This window comes from Phyllosticta citriasiana (assembly GCF_038021145.1).
Source record: "Phyllosticta citriasiana strain CBS 120426 chromosome Unknown IWZ02scaffold_11, whole genome shotgun sequence".
Taxonomy (NCBI): Eukaryota; Fungi; Ascomycota; class Dothideomycetes; order Botryosphaeriales; family Phyllostictaceae; genus Phyllosticta; species Phyllosticta citriasiana.
The window spans coordinates 631788-650711 of record NW_027117288.1 but is presented as its reverse complement, the minus strand read 5'-3'; the positions used below and the strand labels follow the sequence as shown (position 1 = coordinate 650711).

At 55.4% G+C, this 18924-nt stretch overlaps 5 protein-coding genes across 5 annotated transcripts; 4 read left to right on the top strand and 1 right to left on the bottom strand.

The window, feature by feature from the left end:
- Positions 1–295: 295 nt before the first annotated feature.
- On the top strand, positions 296–1505 carry IWZ02DRAFT_382309 (alpha-N-arab-like proteininofuranosidase; the record flags this gene model as incomplete). Its single annotated transcript, XM_066765218.1, has 2 exons — positions 296–465; positions 515–1505. The coding sequence occupies 2 exons, from the start codon at positions 296–298 to the stop codon at positions 1503–1505; spliced, it is 1161 nt and encodes a 386-aa protein (XP_066620382.1).
- A 127-nt stretch (positions 1506–1632) lies between these two features.
- IWZ02DRAFT_49219 (oxidoreductase ucpA) lies at positions 1633–3233 on the bottom strand. Its single transcript, XM_066769821.1, has 4 exons — positions 3006–3233; positions 2522–2929; positions 2262–2369; positions 1633–1928 (listed from the first exon to the last, which is right to left on the bottom strand). Exons 1-4 carry the CDS (start codon positions 3093–3095, stop codon positions 1761–1763), a joined length of 774 nt encoding a protein of 257 aa, XP_066620381.1. The 5' UTR covers positions 3096–3233; the 3' UTR covers positions 1633–1760.
- A 661-nt stretch (positions 3234–3894) lies between these two features.
- Positions 3895–7085, top strand: IWZ02DRAFT_49191 (uncharacterized protein). The gene is made up of 2 exons (XM_066769798.1): positions 3895–6266; positions 6334–7085. The coding sequence occupies exons 1-2, from the start codon at positions 4122–4124 to the stop codon at positions 6859–6861; spliced, it is 2673 nt and encodes an 890-aa protein (XP_066620380.1). The 5' UTR covers positions 3895–4121; the 3' UTR covers positions 6862–7085.
- A 979-nt stretch (positions 7086–8064) lies between these two features.
- IWZ02DRAFT_458313 (uncharacterized protein) lies at positions 8065–8691 on the top strand. Its single transcript, XM_066768001.1, has one exon. It carries the CDS (start codon positions 8329–8331, stop codon positions 8593–8595), a length of 267 nt encoding a protein of 88 aa, XP_066620379.1. The 5' UTR covers positions 8065–8328; the 3' UTR covers positions 8596–8691.
- A 5620-nt stretch (positions 8692–14311) lies between these two features.
- On the top strand, positions 14312–16012 carry IWZ02DRAFT_49103 (uncharacterized protein). Its single transcript, XM_066769712.1, has 2 exons — positions 14312–15450; positions 15510–16012. Exons 1-2 carry the CDS (start codon positions 14436–14438, stop codon positions 15992–15994), a joined length of 1500 nt encoding a protein of 499 aa, XP_066620378.1. The 5' UTR covers positions 14312–14435; the 3' UTR covers positions 15995–16012.
- The last annotated feature ends 2912 nt before the right edge of the window (positions 16013–18924 follow it).

Genomic DNA, 18924 nt, shown 5'->3' with positions numbered 1-18924 from the left:
AAAATAAAAAAGCAAGTGGACCGGGTGCTTGGATCACTCCCCCGCGCCTTTTGGCTTGTCCCTGCTCACCAAGAAAAGACAATCAAGTCCACTTCGACCTTCCGCATGCATGCCCACCTGCACCAGCGCCGGTCGTCCAGTCCGGGTAAAGACGACCCGCATTGACTGCAGCCCTTGCCTTGAACCGTCATGTTCGCCCTTATAAATGGCATGGCAGGCCGCCGTTACCTGTACGGCCCTGTCTGCTGCTCACCTCAGGTCAAGTCTTGCACGTGTGTGGCACAAGCCAGTCATCATGGCTCTATTTAGTCTTCTCCTGTCATTTTTGGTGACAAGCGTGGCAGCTCAGTACAAGGGCGCTTTTGACGCCTCGTCACAATTGAGGTCTCGTCAGTACACCAACATTACTACCACGAACAACAACACCTACACCAACCCAATTTTGAATGCAACCGGCGCCGACCCGTGAGTGCTCTATTTATGTGTCTGAGCATTGCTGACCCTGCATATTCAGATGGGTCATTCGCTACAATGAATACTACTACATGACGTACACAACCGCAGATAACATCACTCTTCTGCGCAGCCGGATCCTGACAGACTGGAACAACGCCGAGCAGCGGCTAATTTTCAAACCGCCCAAGGGCCAAAACTACTCGACCAATCTGTGGGCGCCCGAGCTGCACCAGATCGACAACAATTGGTATGTCATCTTCACAGCGGACCCGCGATCAGACTCGCCGCCGCCCGAGGTCGAAATGCTCTGCGACCAGTCATGCCCGGCAGTCCACCACCGGATGTACGTGCTCGAAGGACTGGGAGACGACCCCTGGGAAGCCCAATACACATTCAAATCGCAGCTGGACACGTACGACCAATTCGCAATCGACGGGACGTACTTCCAGCACAGCACGGGGCTGTACCACATTTACTCGTGCTGGGTACGGGCGTACGACGCGTGGCCGGCCAACCTGTGCATCACCAAGATGAGCAACCCGTGGACGGTCGCGTCAAACTTCAGCCAGCGGCAGATCCTCAGCGTGCCGAGCAGCGACTGGGAAAAGACGCCGTACGGGCGGCGGCTCAACGAGCGGCTGGCGACCAACGAAGGGCCACAGCAGCTCACCAACCCGATGACGGGGCAGACGTTCGTCATCTACAGCGGCGGCCGCTCCGACAACCGCAACTATTGCCTGGGCCAGCTCGAGCTCGTCGGCGACGACCCCATGAACGTCGGCGACTGGCACAAGCACACGGACGGCTGCGTCTTCTACCAGGACGCCCGCGCAGAGGCCTACGGCGTCGGCCACGCCAGCTTCACCACTAGCCCCGACGGCCAGGAGGACTGGATCGTCTATCATGGCATGCGCAATCCCACTAATGGCTGGAATGCCCGCAGCATTCGCACGCAGCAGTTTGGCTGGAACGACGACGGCTCCCCCAGCTTCCCCAGGCCCGGCTACGGCCCTTACAACGTACCGTCAGGCCAGGGCAGCGCGGCGTGATGCATTCGCAGCTCGTACTAAGTTAGCGTTGGACTCGAGTGCGCTTTTTCTTTCGCAAGCATGATTGGCTGGCTGCTGTCTCTCGCAGGGACCCTTTATATACCCGCTCCTCCTTCACCTACGTAGCTACGTAGCTAGTAGCTCCAGCTCACCTGTGTATTGAATCAAACGACTTGACGAATTGACCCCTCCACGCCCGTAAACTCGCGCCGTCGTGCCCAATCACAAAACGTCCCTTCCCCAGCCTACTCCTACTTACACGCTAAACCCGCTATCGATGACGATGTTCTGCCCCGTCATGGAGCGGCTCGTGGCCAACAGGCGCACTTGCGCCGCGACGTCCTCGACGGTGGCCAAGCGCTTGAGCTTGGTGTTGTTGATGCTGCGCTCGATCTTTTCGGGTGGGAACTTGGCGCCCCATTCCTACATGTTCTGAGTCAGAGTGGAGCCGCCATGTTGGAAAAAAGTTTCCTTTTCAGAGGCTCATTTGTTTCATTGGGAGAGATGAAGACGGCGTAATGGTGGTGATGATGAAGTTGATGATGGGGGCCTGTGAGACGGTGGGTGGAATGGAGGTTGGGGCTAGCTACGGCTGGGGTCTCGGCATGCGTGGTGATACCTGAGGCAGTGCGGATGGTGCAATGAGGGGCCAAGGTGCAACGGTGACGGCGACTGACGGTGTGAATTGCAAAGTTTGGGGCCGGGGCGAGAATAGTGGAAAAAGAGGATGTGAAAGATTGTTGCTTTTTGACTCACCGTCATTAGCAGGCCCGGTGATACCGAATTGAAGGTGATCTTGGGGGCGCAGATGACTGCAAGGGCTTTGGCGAGGTGGATCTGAGCCGCTTTGGTCACGGCATAGGGCTGTTGGGCAAAAAGCGGACCGTCAGCTAGAGTACATGGCGAGCGCAGCGGTGTTTCTCTTTTGAGAGAGCGAGAGAATGAAAATGCCTCGCGTGAATGATTTGTGTTTTCTTTTTCGGACAGGAGTGATGAATGATGTTGACTAAACGGACCAATGAGCTGCCGCTCGGCTTGACACCGGCGATGCTGGCCGTCGAGACAAAAGCTCCCTCGGTTTCTTCGAGGTGCTTTTTGGCGGCGTGGGCCAGCCACATGTGTGTCTTGACGTTGTAAGTGTAGCAGCGGTCCCAGTCTTCGTCGACGACGCCCTCGTCGAAATTGAAAATGTTGGTCACGCGGGTCCAGCCCACGTTACTGACAACGACGTCGAGGCGGCCCATGACCTGGATCGTCTCGGCGATCAAGTTGTGCACTGCCGCCTTGTCGCCGGCGTCGGCTTGGATGGCGTGGAAGCGCGGCGTCTGGGCATGGGCGGCGGCGATGGTGGTCGAGAGGGGAATGTTGTGGAGCTCTTGGAGCAGAGCATCAGCGCGGGAGGCGTTGTTGGCGTAGTTGATGACCTTGGATTGGGACCCGGTCGTCAGTGGCGCGGCGGGGAAATTGGCCCCTCGGATTGGCACATTGTACAGTACATACAACTCGAAAGTCGGGGGCAAATGCGCGGGCGACTTGGGCTCCGAGGCCGGCCGAGCCAGCAGTGATGAGGGCGACTTTCTGCGCGGCCATTGGGACCGATGGATAGGTGGGATGGGGAAGAGGTGTTTGATTTCTTGAATTAATTTATCCCGCCAGCAGCACCGCACGTTTTCCAGAGTGTGGGGGAGTAACCTTGGGTAGAGGCGGGGCAAAGCGGAACTCCCGGTCGATCGGCGGAAGTCTTCCGTCGGCCAGCCAGCATGCCAGCCCAGCCCTGTCGCTGATGTGTGGGTGTCTGTGTCTGTGCCTGTGCTTGTGCTTGTGCTTGTGGTAGTACTGTAGTCGTCAATGCTGAGATGCTGTCGACTTCCTTTCCCTGGTGGATGTTTATTTTTGGCCACGCTTCAGCCAGCTGCCCGTGTTTTGGATACCTACGCGTCGGTCGGCCAACACCAACACCGTCATCATCATGAAGCAACAGTAGGCACCTGACATGCTGCTGTCGCCTTTTGCTGGCAATCTTATTGGTACAATGCAGATCTGATCTCTGTTCTGCCAGGGGCACCTGTGCGCTCGCTTGATTCGTCCATGGCCAGTCGAAAATATAGATGATCACGACGGGTCAGCTGCCAGGCAAGCTGTCATGATGTGGTGGAATGCATTGAGTGCCGGCCCCGAGCAGCGCCCCATCAGACGATTGTCGGCCCGCCGTTTGACAAGCTGAGCCGGCTGGTCCTTTGGCATATTGCAGCAAAAAAAAAAAAAAAAAAAAAAAGCGCCGGCGACATAGCTCCCGTTGTAGGCGCCTCGTCAGTTGGCGTGGCAGGGAAACGTCGCTCAGGCCAATCTCCGAATGACGACCCACCACCGCCTCTCTCTCTCCAGAGCCCTCTACCAACCATCCGTCACCTCGCACCCCGGCCCCCTTTTTACGTCCTCCAACACCATGCGGCCGCCTGTCCTCGCCAACCGCCTACATCTACATCTGCATCCGCGCCCCCCATCTGCTGCCACCTCATCCGCCAACTAGACAGAGCGCCCCGGAACCTCGCCCGACGCCCATCTCTCCCCGCAATCAATCAATCGTGTTTCATCGCGCCCAAGGCCCGCGCCGCCATGGAGAATGGGGCCGCTCCCCAGGCCCAGCCGCCGCCGCCGCCCATGTCCCTCCAACAACTCACCAACCAGCACGACACCGACTCAGACCTGCCCTCTCCTCCCACCTCTCCTCCAAAACGTCCCTCGTCCTCGCGCTCCTGGGTCCCTGCTCGTCGACGCGCCTCACCAGGTCCCAGGTCTGCGCCATTCAGCCCTCGCAACTCAACCCTGGTCGACTCGGGCGCCAAGCGCGACTCGGGCTTCGCACCTTCTCTTGTGAGGCCCGCCGACGACTGTGACGTCAATAAACGCTCGAGGATACCAAGCCTGCCCACCATTGTCGTTCAAGACGACGAATCGCGCCGCTCTTCCGCGGCCAGCAATGTTCACACATCGAGGAGCCATAGTCGCTGCCAGAGCATTGAAACCGACATCCCAAAAGGTGACTTTGACGAGCTGGCAGATAATCGGATCCAATTTTCGAAAAGAGGGACCCTTCTTTTAAATGGAAAGAGAATGAGAGACCAAACTTGCACGACCAGGGAGACGCGCGACCCCATGGAGGGACCACAGAATGGCACGCAACAGCTTGGTCAGGGGGATGATCATCATCAACAGACAAAGAAGGAGGTTGGACAGAGCGCAATCGAGAGGGGTATTCAGATCGATGCAAATGCGCCATCAGAGCCCACATCGCCACTGTCGGGACCGCCTGCCCAACTGCCGAGTCCAACTAGCCCCAAGCCCGACACCGCTTCGCAACCACCGTCCTCGGTTCCCATCTCGTCGGCTGCATCGTACACAAGGCCAAGGAACTTGACCGCACGGAGGGAAGTCTCGGGAGCCCGCGCGCTCTCAGCAGATGAGACGATGCTTTCCAAAAAGGTCAGGTCGATGTACGAATATGGCGATGAAAGAGCTGCCGATTGGGTCATGGAACAGCCTACTGGAATTGACGATTCGCTTGTCGAGGACAGCCGTGTTCCCGCACCTCGAGATGGAGACGCGCTTAGCATTATCAAATCCCGCAACGGTGACCCCCCTCGCGCTTGCAGCATTGTAAGCAGCATCAGGCCTAAGAGTGCCATTGCCAAGGAACCACACGAAGCTGCGGGTGGCATTGAGGACTGGGAAGACATTGAAGGCGCAGAGGTGGATCGCTACGGCTTCATTGTCCCCAAGAAGATTGCTTCACCAGACCAGCGCGACTCGTTAGTCACTTTTGAAGCGCCAAAACTGCAACGCGTTTCTACACAATTGCAGCTAGCCACGGATTCACCCCGGAGAAAGCGGACCCTACGCCGGACACCCTCGTTTGCCAGGTCATCAAGGACGACATTCAGCAAAAGATTCTCGTCGAACCGATCACTGCGGCCGCCGGAGTCCATCATGACGGCCAAGACTACCGCCTCCGTCCGCTCAAATCCTTTTCGACTCGCCGCCAACAGGCTGCCCCACAACCGCGAGCGCAAGCTCGTCGACGAAGCCAGTGACATGCTTACTCTCCCACCTGGACTTGCATCCATTGCTGAACAGGACGAAAGCGGACGAAGTGCAGCTAGGATGAAGCGCAAGGAATGGCAGCGAGAAGAAAAGTGGCGCAAGATGGGTCGAGTGGTGGGTAGATCAACAACCGGAGGTGGCATGATGTTTGAGTTTGACACCAAACACCCAAAGTTGATTGAGCGCACATGGAAAGGGATTCCGGACAGATGGCGGGCGACAGCATGGCACGCGTTCCTCTCGGCAAGCGCGAAGAACACACCGGGACAGGTGTCGGACGAGGAGCTCATCGAGAGCTTTTACGAGCTTCAAGAAGAAGACTGTGCCGACGACATGCAGATTGATGTTGACGTCCCCCGGACCATCAGCCATCACATCATGTTTCGACGGCGCTACCGAGGTGGCCAGAGGCTCATGTTTCGCGTTTTGCATGCCCTGGCGATCTACTTTCCTGAGACCGGATACGTTCAGGGCATGGCGGCTCTTGCTGCCACGCTGCTATGCTATTACGACGAGGAGAGGTGTTTTGTCATGATGGTGCGCCTGTGGACGCTGAGAGGCCTCGGCCGACTTTACGAGTCTGGCTTTGAAGGACTGATGGAAGCACTGAATGACTTTGAAAGGGACTGGCTGCGCAATGGAGACGTAGCCCAAAAACTGGTGAGTTTGCCAGCCTTTATTGATTGTGAGCCTCGTCATCAGGCAGTCCACGCTAACTGAACAACAGGAAGAGCATGGAATTCATACGACAGCGTACGGCACGCGATGGTACTTGACCCTATTCAATTACTCGCTTCCATTCCCCGCTCAGTTACGAGTTTGGGACGTATTTATGCTTCTTGGCGACATCTCCAACGCCAATAACCCCGGAAACAGCTTTCACGCCGACATGGATGTCCTTCACGCAACAAGTGCTGCGCTCATTGATGCCACGCGCGACATTATTCTGGACTCTGACTTTGAAAACGCCATGAAGACGCTTACGAGCTGGGTTCCGGTGAAGGATGAAGATCTCCTGATGCGTGTTGCCAAGGCCGAGTGGAAAGCGCGTAAGAAGAGGGCCGCTCGCGCTGATAATGAGCATAAACTTGGATTTGGACTTGCCACGCTCACCAGGCCTTCCACTGCAAGACCCGCGACTGCGACACCCTCTTCCGCTTTTCCGGCCAACAGACCAATGACTGCAAGGCCGTCTTCTGCGAGAGACTCATCGGCGGCACCGCCCGTCCCTCTCGCTGCCTCAGTTGCTGGCTAAGCATGGCTGAACAGCTACATTGGTTCGTTTCTGAAATCCCTTGTCTTAACATTAGGGACACTGCGCAGCTGGACTTGAAGCACCTTTCAGGACGGGTGAATGTACAAGAGCTTGGACCGACGCCTCTAAGAGGCCTTCTATTCTCGTTTCCCAGCCACCAATTCGCGAGGCCGACTTTATAACTGCCTGTTCAGGAAGTTGTGGCTCCGGGTGGTTCTGGATCAACCAGAGGACCTACCGTCGACTTCGCATTACTTTTTCCTTGGCCCTCCTCTTTGGGAAACCATTTTTCGTCAGTGGCACCTGGTCAACGCGGGCATGGCAGCCTGAACCATCCACAGCGCAGGATGGGTGTGCTGAGTGTCTCACAGCTATCCTCAAAAGGGATCTTGTGTCTGAGGCGCTTTCAGACACATAGACCGAGCGTCACGGCCATACCGCCACATCATGCAAATGAGGCAGCAGCCACTCTTCATTTCGCAAGAGCGTCACAATCTAGCAACACAACTGCCGTGCGCCATGACTATGTTGCCATTGCCACGAGAGAAGCGTACATACATGCATGCATGTATACATGCCACGTGCAACCCATGTACAAGATGGATGTCTCTGCCGCAAATAAAGATGGCCGCGTGCTCGAGGATCTCCGCGGTTTCCTTTCAACCACACTTATTGGACTTTCTTGACTCTGTTCGACTCTCGCTTCGACACATTTTCTTTTTCTCTCTTGTCGGTTCAGCCTCTCAGCCATTGTACGCTGTCTTCTCTCTTTCATCTGTTGCTCTCGTTTTCCCTTTTCTACAACTCGGTCTTTGCGATTCTAATATTTGCGCCTGGCATGGCACGCACGGCATGGTACATACCCACTCGGCTTGGCTCGGCTTGGCTTGGCGCTCTACTCATCCTTCTTCGTCGTATACCCACTAGACCGGCTTTTGTGCTTTGTTTTGTTTTGCTTCTTGTCCTTCGGTCATACGATTATTAGACCGCACTAGACCACTGCATCACACCCTCGCTTAATAACTCTTTCTCTTTCTCTCTCTGTTCACTTTCTTTTTCTTTGGTCACTTTCTCTTTTCCTCCAAATTGTTCTTGTCTTTCTCGACGGTGGCATGCGGCGGCGGCGGGGGCAGGCAGGAGCCAACGAAACTTGTTCTTTTCAAAATCGCACTTCTTACATCCATCCATCTCTTTCTGGTCGGCGGCGGCGGCGGCGGCGGCGGCGGACATTCAAAAAGGAAAAAGAGCAAGAATCGGACGGCCGGTATGATGGAAAAGAGGAGGAATAAATATGTAAGGAGAGGACAGGAATCAATCAATATACCCCCTTCGATCAGAGAAGAACAAGTGGTCTATGTGGTTTTTTTTTTTTTTTTTTTTTTTTTTTGGTTTATGGCTGGTTGGTTGGTTGGTCGGTTCGTTGCTTGATTGATGGATTGATTCGCTGCTGCTGCGATCATAGTTGGCATGGTTTTACTGCTGCTACTTTGCTATGATACTGCCGCTTTTGTGGTTTGTCCTCTGCTTGTCCGTCTGTCAGTCAGTCTGTCTGTCGGTCTGCCCGTCTTCTGTTGTGCCTGCATACCTCACTCCTTTACTCACTCATTTGCTCTACGTCGCCGCCGCGCTGCTCTGCTTTCTTCCGCTCCTCCTTGCGTCCCACGCTTTCTCCCTCGCTTGCGTGTTGCGTCGCGATGTTTCGCGTCGCTTTGCCACTGTCAGAATGCGGAGTGAAGCGATGCTAGAAGGCCATCCAGGTCTCGAGAGAGAATCAAAACCAACGCGATTGATTGGCCCGCAGGCGTCGAGGTCGGTTGGTCGGTCGACGGTGATGGGATGGGATGGTTGTAATCGTAATCAATAATATCTACATACATACATATATACATACGTATATACATACTCCGTACAATATACCGAACTCTAATGTCCACAAGTCGAAATGCTGTAGAGGTTCATTGGTCGGCACGGCGCATTAGATAGAGTGGAAAAGTTTTTCGCGTGCTCAGTTTGACTTGTCTTGAGTGGTAGACCGCTGACTACCGCACCGCCAACACAGCGGTGCAGTGCGGTGCGGTGCTGCTACTGTCGCCGTGTTTTGCTCTCCCACCCGTGTCTGGTTGGCCTACGTGCGGTGTTGGATGGATGGTAGGGAAATGTCGCGGCGTTGTCTGTGAGTTTTGCAGCCCTCGATCTGCTTTAGGAGTTGCTGATGTTTGTTAATATCGATCGACGGTAACTCCAGTCGTGCGGATGAGGCGTCTTTCGTTTGACATCACCTTTTCGGTGTTGCGGTTCGAGACTCGAGGGTCACTCGTCCTTCGCTTGATAGAGAAAAAAAGACGCCGAAAAGGGCGAGTACCCTACTGCTTTCTCATCCCCGCTGAAGAGAAGACAGAGATGTTCTGCGGGAGAGTGGTATGGCTGGTGATTTTGGGCTTCTCCGTCCGTTTATCAATTCTTCTGGTCCAAACTGCATTCGAATTGGAGAATTTCCTCAAACTAGCCCAGGAGCGTGATGTAAGCGCAGATGTAGCGTCTGTTGTCGAATGTCGACGGTGCTACTTCTCGGCGCCTATCAAAGCTAATTTAAGTCGTTCAAGCGGTCACGTAAGTTGCAAATGGGATGGGAAGACTGATGATGAGCAATGCGCGGACGCGTCTTGGTACAATGTTGTTGGTGTTGTGACCTGCATACATACCTATCTTGTGCTGGGCGCACAAAACACATGTCCAGGATACCGCCGGTTGATTTCTGCATCCATTTCTGCCCACACCGGACAAGGCGCGCGTCGAGCTCGGAACGACAACTCGTTCTGTTTTGCCTCCTGCTGATGCGGACCCAGAATCCCAGGCGAGGTGGAGGAGCGTCGCGGTTCTAGCCCCCACTTGCGGTGCGTATGCGGCGAGAGGCGAGCGACGCCAAGTGCGTGCTCTGACAGGTTGTCAACAGACGTCGCTTCAGAAAATGTTTGTTTGACTAAGTTTACATTATTCCTGGTGGTCGGACATGGCTGGGTATCGCCGAAGTTCAAGCACCAGCAGGTCGACTTGATTCAGAAATCTGCAGACAGTGGCGGCGGACTGCTGTTGTTTGCATGGCGTAAACCGAGTGGCAGCTGTGGCTATTAAATGAAACCGGTGGAGATGCTAGGGCGGAGGAAAGGGCAAGAAACCGTGGCATCGGAATCGGGTTCGATCATCCGTTGAGACCGACTGACTGTAGGAGGAGTAAAGAAGCCAGTGGATCCAGTAGGTCGACGCGAAATCCACACAATAGCACGACGCCACAATACAGGCCAGGTTTAAGCTCAAAGGACTGAAGACTGCATGGGCCCATTCCTGAGAAATATGGCTTCGTCGAACCGTTTTTTGATTTTTCTCTTCGCCCTTGACGGAGTGCCTGCCGCGTATCGATTTTGCGTGCCCGCGCAGTCAAGTCCCGGAGCTTAACTTTGACCACTGACGTCTTGCGAACCCCGCGGTCCCGCTAGAGTGGCTACCTTGCCGCGGGCAGCGGTCGGACGTTCAGGTACCCAGAGCAAAAAAGCACATGCATAAAGCAGTGCCTGACATTGGCTTAGGCCCCGCAATCCTGAATTGGGTAGCTGAGCGGGAACACCGCGGGTACCTGAGCGGAGCGGCCTGCCAAAGTATCGCACACGCGCGTCACACACATTTAGTCAGCCCTATCGGGGGTGTCCGCGCGACGCGACGACGCAGCCATCCTGGCGGCAGGCCGTGTCCGGCTGCTCAATGTGGGGAACATCAGACGGAAAGTGTCATGTCGACTTAGTCGAGGCCTCAGTCTTTGTGAAGGGGTTGTTACGAGCGCCTCTTGGGACAGTGCGGAGAATGCTTGCAGTGAGTGACAGATGGGGAAGTGCTGCAAGGTTTGATGCCTTTTGCAAGTGGCGGAAACTCCGAGGCGGGGCGTGGAGCAAGAGTGAAATGAGAAATGTCGTCAATCTGCTCAAGGTAAACAAACGCTAGAAACAGTCGCCCTGGTTGGTCGAAATGTCGTCGCCGAAGCATTCGAGTGAAGCCAATGGCTGGAGCGGCAACGTTACAAGCCAGGCAGGCTCTTGTTTTATTGCCCTGTAGGTCGTGACTATCAGAGTTACGTCGAGACTCAACGAGGTTAGTTTGGCGGGAAGGAGCCGAAAGTCTCGCAACAGCGCCGACTTGCTGGATTGTGTTTGTCAGACTGACCCAGCATACGTCCCAGGTTGCATATGTGAACGGTGGATGGATCAATCCATCACAGATGTTGTCGTGGACTGAGCTGGACTGAAAGATTCATGGCAACAATAAGGCCAATGCAAAGCCGTAAATGCTGGTGCCACATTTGCCCAGAGCTGTGGGATATGCAGGCAGAGCAACAAGGTTATACCTTGGTTTGACCTGGAGACCCGCCAAGGATAGTGAAGCGGATAGAGCTGTGTGAAACCCAGAGTCCTGATTTCTGGAACGTGTCTGCATATTACATGACGCGCCCAGGAATGCTGAAAAAATTTGTATGATGTTGGTACGAAACGAATGGTTGACAGAGATGGATGACGCAGTCAAGGAGGGCTAAGGCATGCACCAGGTTTGCGTTGGCGCGTTCATGTAGTTAAGTCAAGCGACAAAGCTGACAGCCAAGCAATTTCTCCAAGTGTGAAGAAGTCAGTTTTGCTTGAAACTCATGGTGATCTCATGTGTCAATCCAGATTCAGCTGCAAACCCATCTGGTGGTACAACAGACAGATGACCAAGTCGGGGGAGACTGTAACCGTAGGTTGGATCTTTCTGAAGGGTGAGCGGATATTATGAATGGGTCGGCCCAATGTCCGTGCGACGGAAGCTCTGCGAAGCAAAAGCGAGTATGGAGTCGTCAGGTTTACCTAACGGCTGGCTGCAGCAGCGGAACGGGGTTGAGTATGCTGGAATCAGGACTGAGGTGCCAATGCCATCGGAGAGGTGAGACGAAGCGTGGTGTGGAGGGAGGGAGAGAGGGAGAGAGGGAACGAGTGCCGTCGGAGAAGAGATTCCCGACCGCTGCGGACCCTGCCAAGACGCTTATTACAGTGACGTCGCTCAACAACACCGACTGGACTCCAGTCTCGGACGCCCGCCTCCACCAGCCACCGGGCTCTCATTCCTATCCATTGCCCATCTCACGGCATTGACGCCTCGTGGCGCCGCGACCCAACTCCTTGAATGACTTTGCGTCGCTACTCGTAGCCATCAAACATCGCCCTGCTCCTCTGCACACGCCCCCCCATCGACGCGGAGGAGCCGCCCATGCTCATGACAACAAGAACCGAGGAATTGTTGTGCTTTGAGCGGGTTTCAGAGCATTTGCGGAAGCTGTGGTTTGTTCACCTAGTGGCTTGCAGGGCAGCACATAATCTTCTCCGCGTCTCACCCTGACCGGCACTGTACGAAAAATCCATCCGCACCCAGCACTTTTCTTTTTCCTCCCCAATTTCTCGACACCTTCTGCATCGGCACTCCTCCCTGCGCCATGTATCGCCCCGGCTGGAACCCCTCACATCCAAGACTCCGGATCTTGAACCACCCAACACGAGCCGCACCGTGTCCCGGCGTCTTCCACATTGAAGCTGTGTTGTTGGCAGTGTCGATGGAGCTACTAGACGCGTTGCCCGGTCGGACATGACAATGCTATTTTGTCCAAAATGCATGGTCTGGGTTAAAGACACACATCATTGCCCTTTTGATTACTTCGGAACAGAAAGATGGGAACTTTTTTTTTTCCATTCAATATTCCAGTCTTCTGAGTGGTTAATACTACCATTTGCCGCCCTGCTCGAAATTAACCAGGCCGACCAGGTGCTCGTTGCGACATGGAAGCCTTGCCAGAAACGGCAGCGGAAGGATTGAAATTGGAGCGTTTGTGCCGTTTCCGACCATGGGTCTTGCCGTCGTGCATTTTCCATGCAGGCATTTCGTAGCTCGCAGGACGCCGCAGACAAGGTTTCGAGTCCTCCGCCCTTGTCGTATCTTGAAGCACGAAATACGTCGAACCACTGGTTGACTCCGCCCGGGAGCTGACTCGCTATGCTGAGGAAAAGAAGGAAACCGTTCCACAAGGCCGCCCGATTGGTCGAGGTGCGACTGCATGACATTGACCGTGTGTCTAACAGCTGGCTGACTCTTGGGCCATGCTCTCTACAACTGCATCTTCGTGCCACGGGTTTCCATCGCGAATGAGCGTCTAGATCCCGATACGTCAGATCTAATCGCCTGATCGGGACGCCACGGCGTTTCACTTGCGAACGGGCAGAACCCAAAGCGGACAATGTATCTGTGTGTTCAGGACGGGGCGTGGGGCGGTGGAAAACAGGTTCATGGAGCCGCCGCTGCGGGGCACTGGGCTGGCACGTTCGCGACAGACAGACGAGCCTGGAGCACGAGGAGCTGGCTGCGCCTTCTCACGCGAGACAAGATGCACGCGCAGTCGCAGCAAGACAACGGATTCTGTCAGCGGTGCGCAACCATGACACCGCTTCGCACTGCGGGACGATCGCCGGGCCTTGTCGATTGCCCACTGGCTACGTCGATCTCTCGCCAGTCAAACTCGTCGACCCTCTTCTCAGCAAAGCTGCTGCTTGGTGTACGGTACTACTTACGGTGGGGGAAGGGACAAGACGCCCCCGAGAACGTGTCCGGGCAGTTTGTCAAGGTCACAGTTTCGGGTAGAAATGGCACTCGCCGCGGCGGGGCGGGTCCTTAATTGCTCGTGCAGCCCAGAGGAGCGAGTCGAGCCCAAAGGATTATGAACAAAGTGCTTGCCTCCCTCTGGACCAACGACGCCACAGCGGGTACGGAAGACGGGCAGCGTGCTCTGATGCCGGCGACGCCCCTGGCATATCGGGACCCTGATCCATTGCGCTGTACCGGCACCGCTGTCGTGATCCAACACATGCCCGCCCTCGCGTTTGACCAGAGGGGGAGAGAGAGAGAGAGAGAGAGAGAGAGAGAGAGAAAGAAACTACTGAGTACTATCCCGTCCGCCCGCACCCCCGCCCTACGCCACGGGCAAGATACCCCGGCCATGGGAGTAATGATGAATGAGCATCAAGGCGAGATTGCGCGGCTGTCAGTCTGCCAGCTCAAAAACAGCCGTGCCAGCATCGGAGCAGCCGCGGGCGCGTGAGCCCGCCTGCACCAGCGCCACGACAACCTCGACGACTACATAGATACACGCTGATCGCCGGCCATTTGCGCGGCTGGATCGCCGTTGCAGCCAGCGTCCTGATCCTGGCCTGCAACTTCCGCCCGTTAGCCTTATGCGGCAGGCGAACCGTATTTTCCAGCCGGCCGGGACTGTTGCTCCTGTACCAGGTACCTTGCAAGCATTTTTCTCGCCCGCCGCCTAATTCTGCACGCTTGGGGCTCTGAGGCATCTCTGCTCCCTCCAAGCTAGCTTCTTCTTAAGGTAAAGCTCCCTCGTCAATGTACTTCACCATTTCAGATTGCCGCCTTTCCCAATCCGCCCCTCGTTCATGCATTTCTCTTTTTGGCTCTCTTCTTCCAATGTCCGTCGTTGACCGCACGCTCTGACCCTCATGTTACTCACTCTCTCTGCCCCGACTAGATCGGACTTTGATTACAAACATCTCCATGATTACACGGCGCCGAAGCCTTACTCACGGACGGCATCTCATTCACCAAAGGTGACCAGCGGTCCCAGTCCGCTCCCTCCTTCACTGCCGGCCAGTCCTCGACCCACGATGAGCTCTTCTCATCGTGGTCTACCGCCGCCGGCGGCCATGACCCTCCCGGACCCTAGTCGCCCTCCTCCTCCTCCTCCCCCAATGCCGGCATCAATGAACCAGATGCCAGCCCCACCCTCCCAATGGCAAGGCGCTGAAGAGTCGATGCGGAATTGGCTGGCCGCAAAGGTTGAAGAAGATCGGAGGAGACAAGAGGAGGAAAAGACGCGCCAAGAGAGTCTGCGCCTGGAGCAGAGAAAAATTGAACAGTCAATGCTCCGCGAGTCGATCCAGGGCGGCGTCCCTCCTCACTTGGTGCCCATGATCTTTGCTGGAATTGGTGGTGCCGGCGTTGCCAGCGCAAATCTGGAATGGTTGCAGCAGTACGTAGCTCAGCTCCAGGCTCAGCAACAACAAGCCGTCGCCCAGGCTCAAGGCTCCCCAGACCTGCGAAGAGAACAGCGATTGATCACCCCTGCGCAACCAGGCGTCTACGGCCAAGCGCCGCCAGCGGTTCCAGGTCCACCAGCATTACCAGGCCAAGCCGTTGCCGGTCCAGCTCAACCCAGTGGTCCTTTCTCGGCGTCGGCATACACGCCCGGTAGCATGTCTCCAGCGAGCAGAGCAAGAGCCATCCAAGGATATCCGACTGGCCCAAAGCTTCCACCTCATTCCCAATTACCGCGTTTGACGACGAACGAAATGCAAATTCAACCCCCTCCTGCGGCCCCGGTCAACCTTAGCACCATACAGCAGTCCCAGCAACAGGAACCGCAAACATCATCATCCCCTTCGATATACTTCCACCACTGGGTGCCACCCACGACGCAATCAGGCTCTGGTACGAATCCTCCCGCGACCCCATCAGGTAAACACCAAAAGTAGGAAGCGTCCAGACCGCCTGACAGCTTACGAACGCGGTTGTAGACTATACGAGCTCTCCGAAGAAACGGAAGGCGCAGGGTGCACATCAAGCGCCTCCTGCGCCGAGCTCTGCGCCGCAATTTACGTCGCCATCCTTTTCGCACGTATCTGGATCAACTACTTCCACGCCAGGACGCAAGGGTCACGCGCGGACACGGAGCGACCAGTCTACACGTGCGACGGCTACGGAACAGCCTCATCTGGCGGGCAGAGGTCGGGCTGGTACGCTCACCGGCGCTGAATTAAGCCGACTCTCCGACCCTCGAACAAGCCGTGATGTTTTGGTGCAGGAGCCAGCGCCGCATGCGCAACTCTCCCGGCAGAACCTACCGGCTCCTTCCCGGGCTGCGGACAGTGGTCCTCACGGGGGCATCGAAGGAATCAGCGTCGAAAGATTGCCCATGACACAGCGGGAGCTCCGTTCAAGTGCGCTTGCGCCGCAAAGATCAAGACCCGGGACTCCAAAACGAGAAACAGGCGTCAGGTAGCCGGCGGGAGCGGTTCGTCAAGCGTGCACGGTGCGTCAGGATCGCCACGAGAAGAAATGCGCCTCACGCTCTCTGCGCGCGCGCGGTTGTTTGGCTTCGCTGGTGCTAGCGGACGCCAAGGGTGCTTGATCTGGAGCGTCAGTCGTGGTCTCACTACCGAGGAGATTTGCACGCTGCGACCGCAAGAGACGGCGACTGATCATTGACATCGAAGCGAGATTGTCTCGACTGTGCGCCAAGACTCCACATCTCTCCCACAACTTCGCGCTCTGCAAGTTGTGTTTCAGAAGTCTAGAAAATCTCCACACCTGATGATGGCGCTTGCCGTCGTCCTGAGCTTTGCGGGTTCACATGGCCCCCACCATCAATGCTCCAACTCTTTGCGCTGGATCCTGCTTCATCCGGAACGGCAGTTTGCTCCTTTCTCCAATGCCTGATGTCCGGACCTCGGCATTCGCCCTTTCCACGCGCTATACACGCGGCTCCTTTTGCTACGTTGCTGCTTGAGGCTCTATTCCACGCCAATCCTAGACTCTGTACCCCGCCGGCAATCGCTCTGCTTCTTCTCACCGCCACGGCCGGTCTTACTCTTGCATAATCTACCACGCACGCCGGCTCGCAGACCAGTCTTCACCACTATCAAGGCGATGCTCCGAGGTGCGTTCTCGTTTTCTTGGCCGTGGACGTCGTTGTGATGCTCCGGGTCCCCAGGCGGAGATCCTTGGATTTTCTCCGGAAACGCGAGGTGCACCCGAAAAGCCCACGGAGGCTTGCGTGGCCTTGCCCCGGGTCAACGTTGGTTCGTCCTTGGTCGTATCTGCATTCCATCTTGGCTTGCCGGTGGCTTTTTGCTTCTTCCTCTTTGGTTGACACTTGGGTATTGGCTGCATTTCCCTGGCGCTCGTCTGCCTAGTGACCCGAGACAGGTCATCCTTCCGGCGTAAGCTCTCTGAACCACAACACTGCTTCTTGCATTGGCGCATGCCATTCGATTCTAGACTTTAGTCAACCGCTGCCTCATTCGCTTTTCTGGAGTCAGCCTTTGCATTTTGCCGCTGCTCATCTTTTTCGGCCTTGGACTGGATCGCTGCTTCGCGTCTCTTTTCTTATCCTCCGACATCGACGAGCAATCTACTGAGCTTTGCGAACCATTTCAATCGCTTGTAAATCACACACACTGCTGAGGCGTTTTCGTTCCAGTCTCACTTCTCCCCCCTTTGACCCAAATTTTTGTACCTATTTTGTTCGAATTTCCCAGCCGAGACAAATAGAGATGTCAAGAGTTTGGAAGAATCTAGGATTACCTGCCGAAGCTGCCGTTCCATTTTTCTGTACAAGATCTCGTCAACTTTGTGGCCTGACGAGCAAGTCCGGTTCAGCAAACGTGGCTTCGTCGGACGCAATCAGCAACCTCGAAGGGCCTACAATCCTTGTCGGTACACGAATTTGCATTACATCCAAGTCTAGTCGACAACTCTCTCGACAACTCTTCGTCACTCTTGGTCTGCGGATGAATGTGCAATGACGTCATGCAAAAGACCGGCGGCACTACCTAGCTCCGACCAACCTAGCCACCTCTTACACATGGCATCGATTCAAAAATTCTCATTTGATGTACTGATAATACACGGTAGCTCCGAAGTCAATGCTTGCCAGGGTGTTATCGATACCTTTTCTTGTCATGAAAAATGGCATGGTTGATTATGCTTCTCGTGGTTAATTTCGAGTCTACTCTGACGGGATTGACCGCACCAACGCCACGAAAACAAGTCGAAAGAAGAGCGGGCTAATCACTGGCGGCGACATCGACCCAACCACCATCATGACAATGATGGGGGCGCAATCGACAGGAGAGATGCAATGAGACAGAGTTCAAGAGGAGTCGATGTCAAATTTCGGTTCCTGCCAACAACACGGTTAGGTAGCTAAGAAAAACTCAAGCCGTAGAGCCATCTCGTCAGCGTCTGGGATGTAGCCTGCTGGCGGCCTTACGGAGCGACAGCGACGGCAGTTACAGGGGTCTTCGGTTCAAACAACCGCAGGTCCAGGACGGGTATAAAATTCCTCCACCTCACAAGAGTCTCATCCTTGTGTCATGCCGTGTGCAACTCTTTTTTCAAATATGAGATAATTCAAGCATCCTACAGGCCATTGTTCTTTTCTCCCTGGTGCCCCGCTGCTCATCGCCAGCCAAATCACCAACCATCTTGCGGGGGATGCCTTAATTTTCTTCGTCGTTTGGCGCGCTGGCTTGGTGGTAAGTTACCGCTTTTGGAAAGCGAGCTCCCCTTTCGCCTCGCTTCCTTTTCGTGTTTGACCTTGTTGGACCTGTGACGCCTGTCTGCACGAAAGGAAGTCGGAGTTCCTAAACTAGACCGCAGCAAGCAGGAGCATCAGTGACAGCGTGCGCCGGCTCAAAGCAGGATGCGGATCTGTCATGCTGCCAGTCACTTTTGATAGCAAGGCCACGGCGATGCATGAAGGACAAACAACTGATTTGACCGGCAGAGCGATTGAAAGGAGATTGCCCGGAACATCAACAATCTTATCATCCATCTCCGACAGACGGATTCCACCAATGGCGTGCTTCGGTGGAGGCGAGCAGTCAGAGTGGGACCCACGGAAGTGGCCATCAGGGTCCAGACAAGCACATCACAGGCAGTGAGTGAGCTGAACGTCATGACCACTTTTTCCCTCCTCGCCTTATATCTCTTCGCCCCCGCCCCTTCCCTCTCATTCACTCTCATCATTGACAACAATTTCTCTCTCCTCTCTGCCATCATTTTCTAGTTCGCTGCCGTCCTACCCGAGTAGTCTGTGCGCCGTCGCAGCCCCGGTGTCGCTTCACATACACAGTGGTTGGCGCTCGCAACACTACTGCAGCTGTCAAGCTTTTCAACGCACCTGCTGCCATCGTCCCATCCAACCGG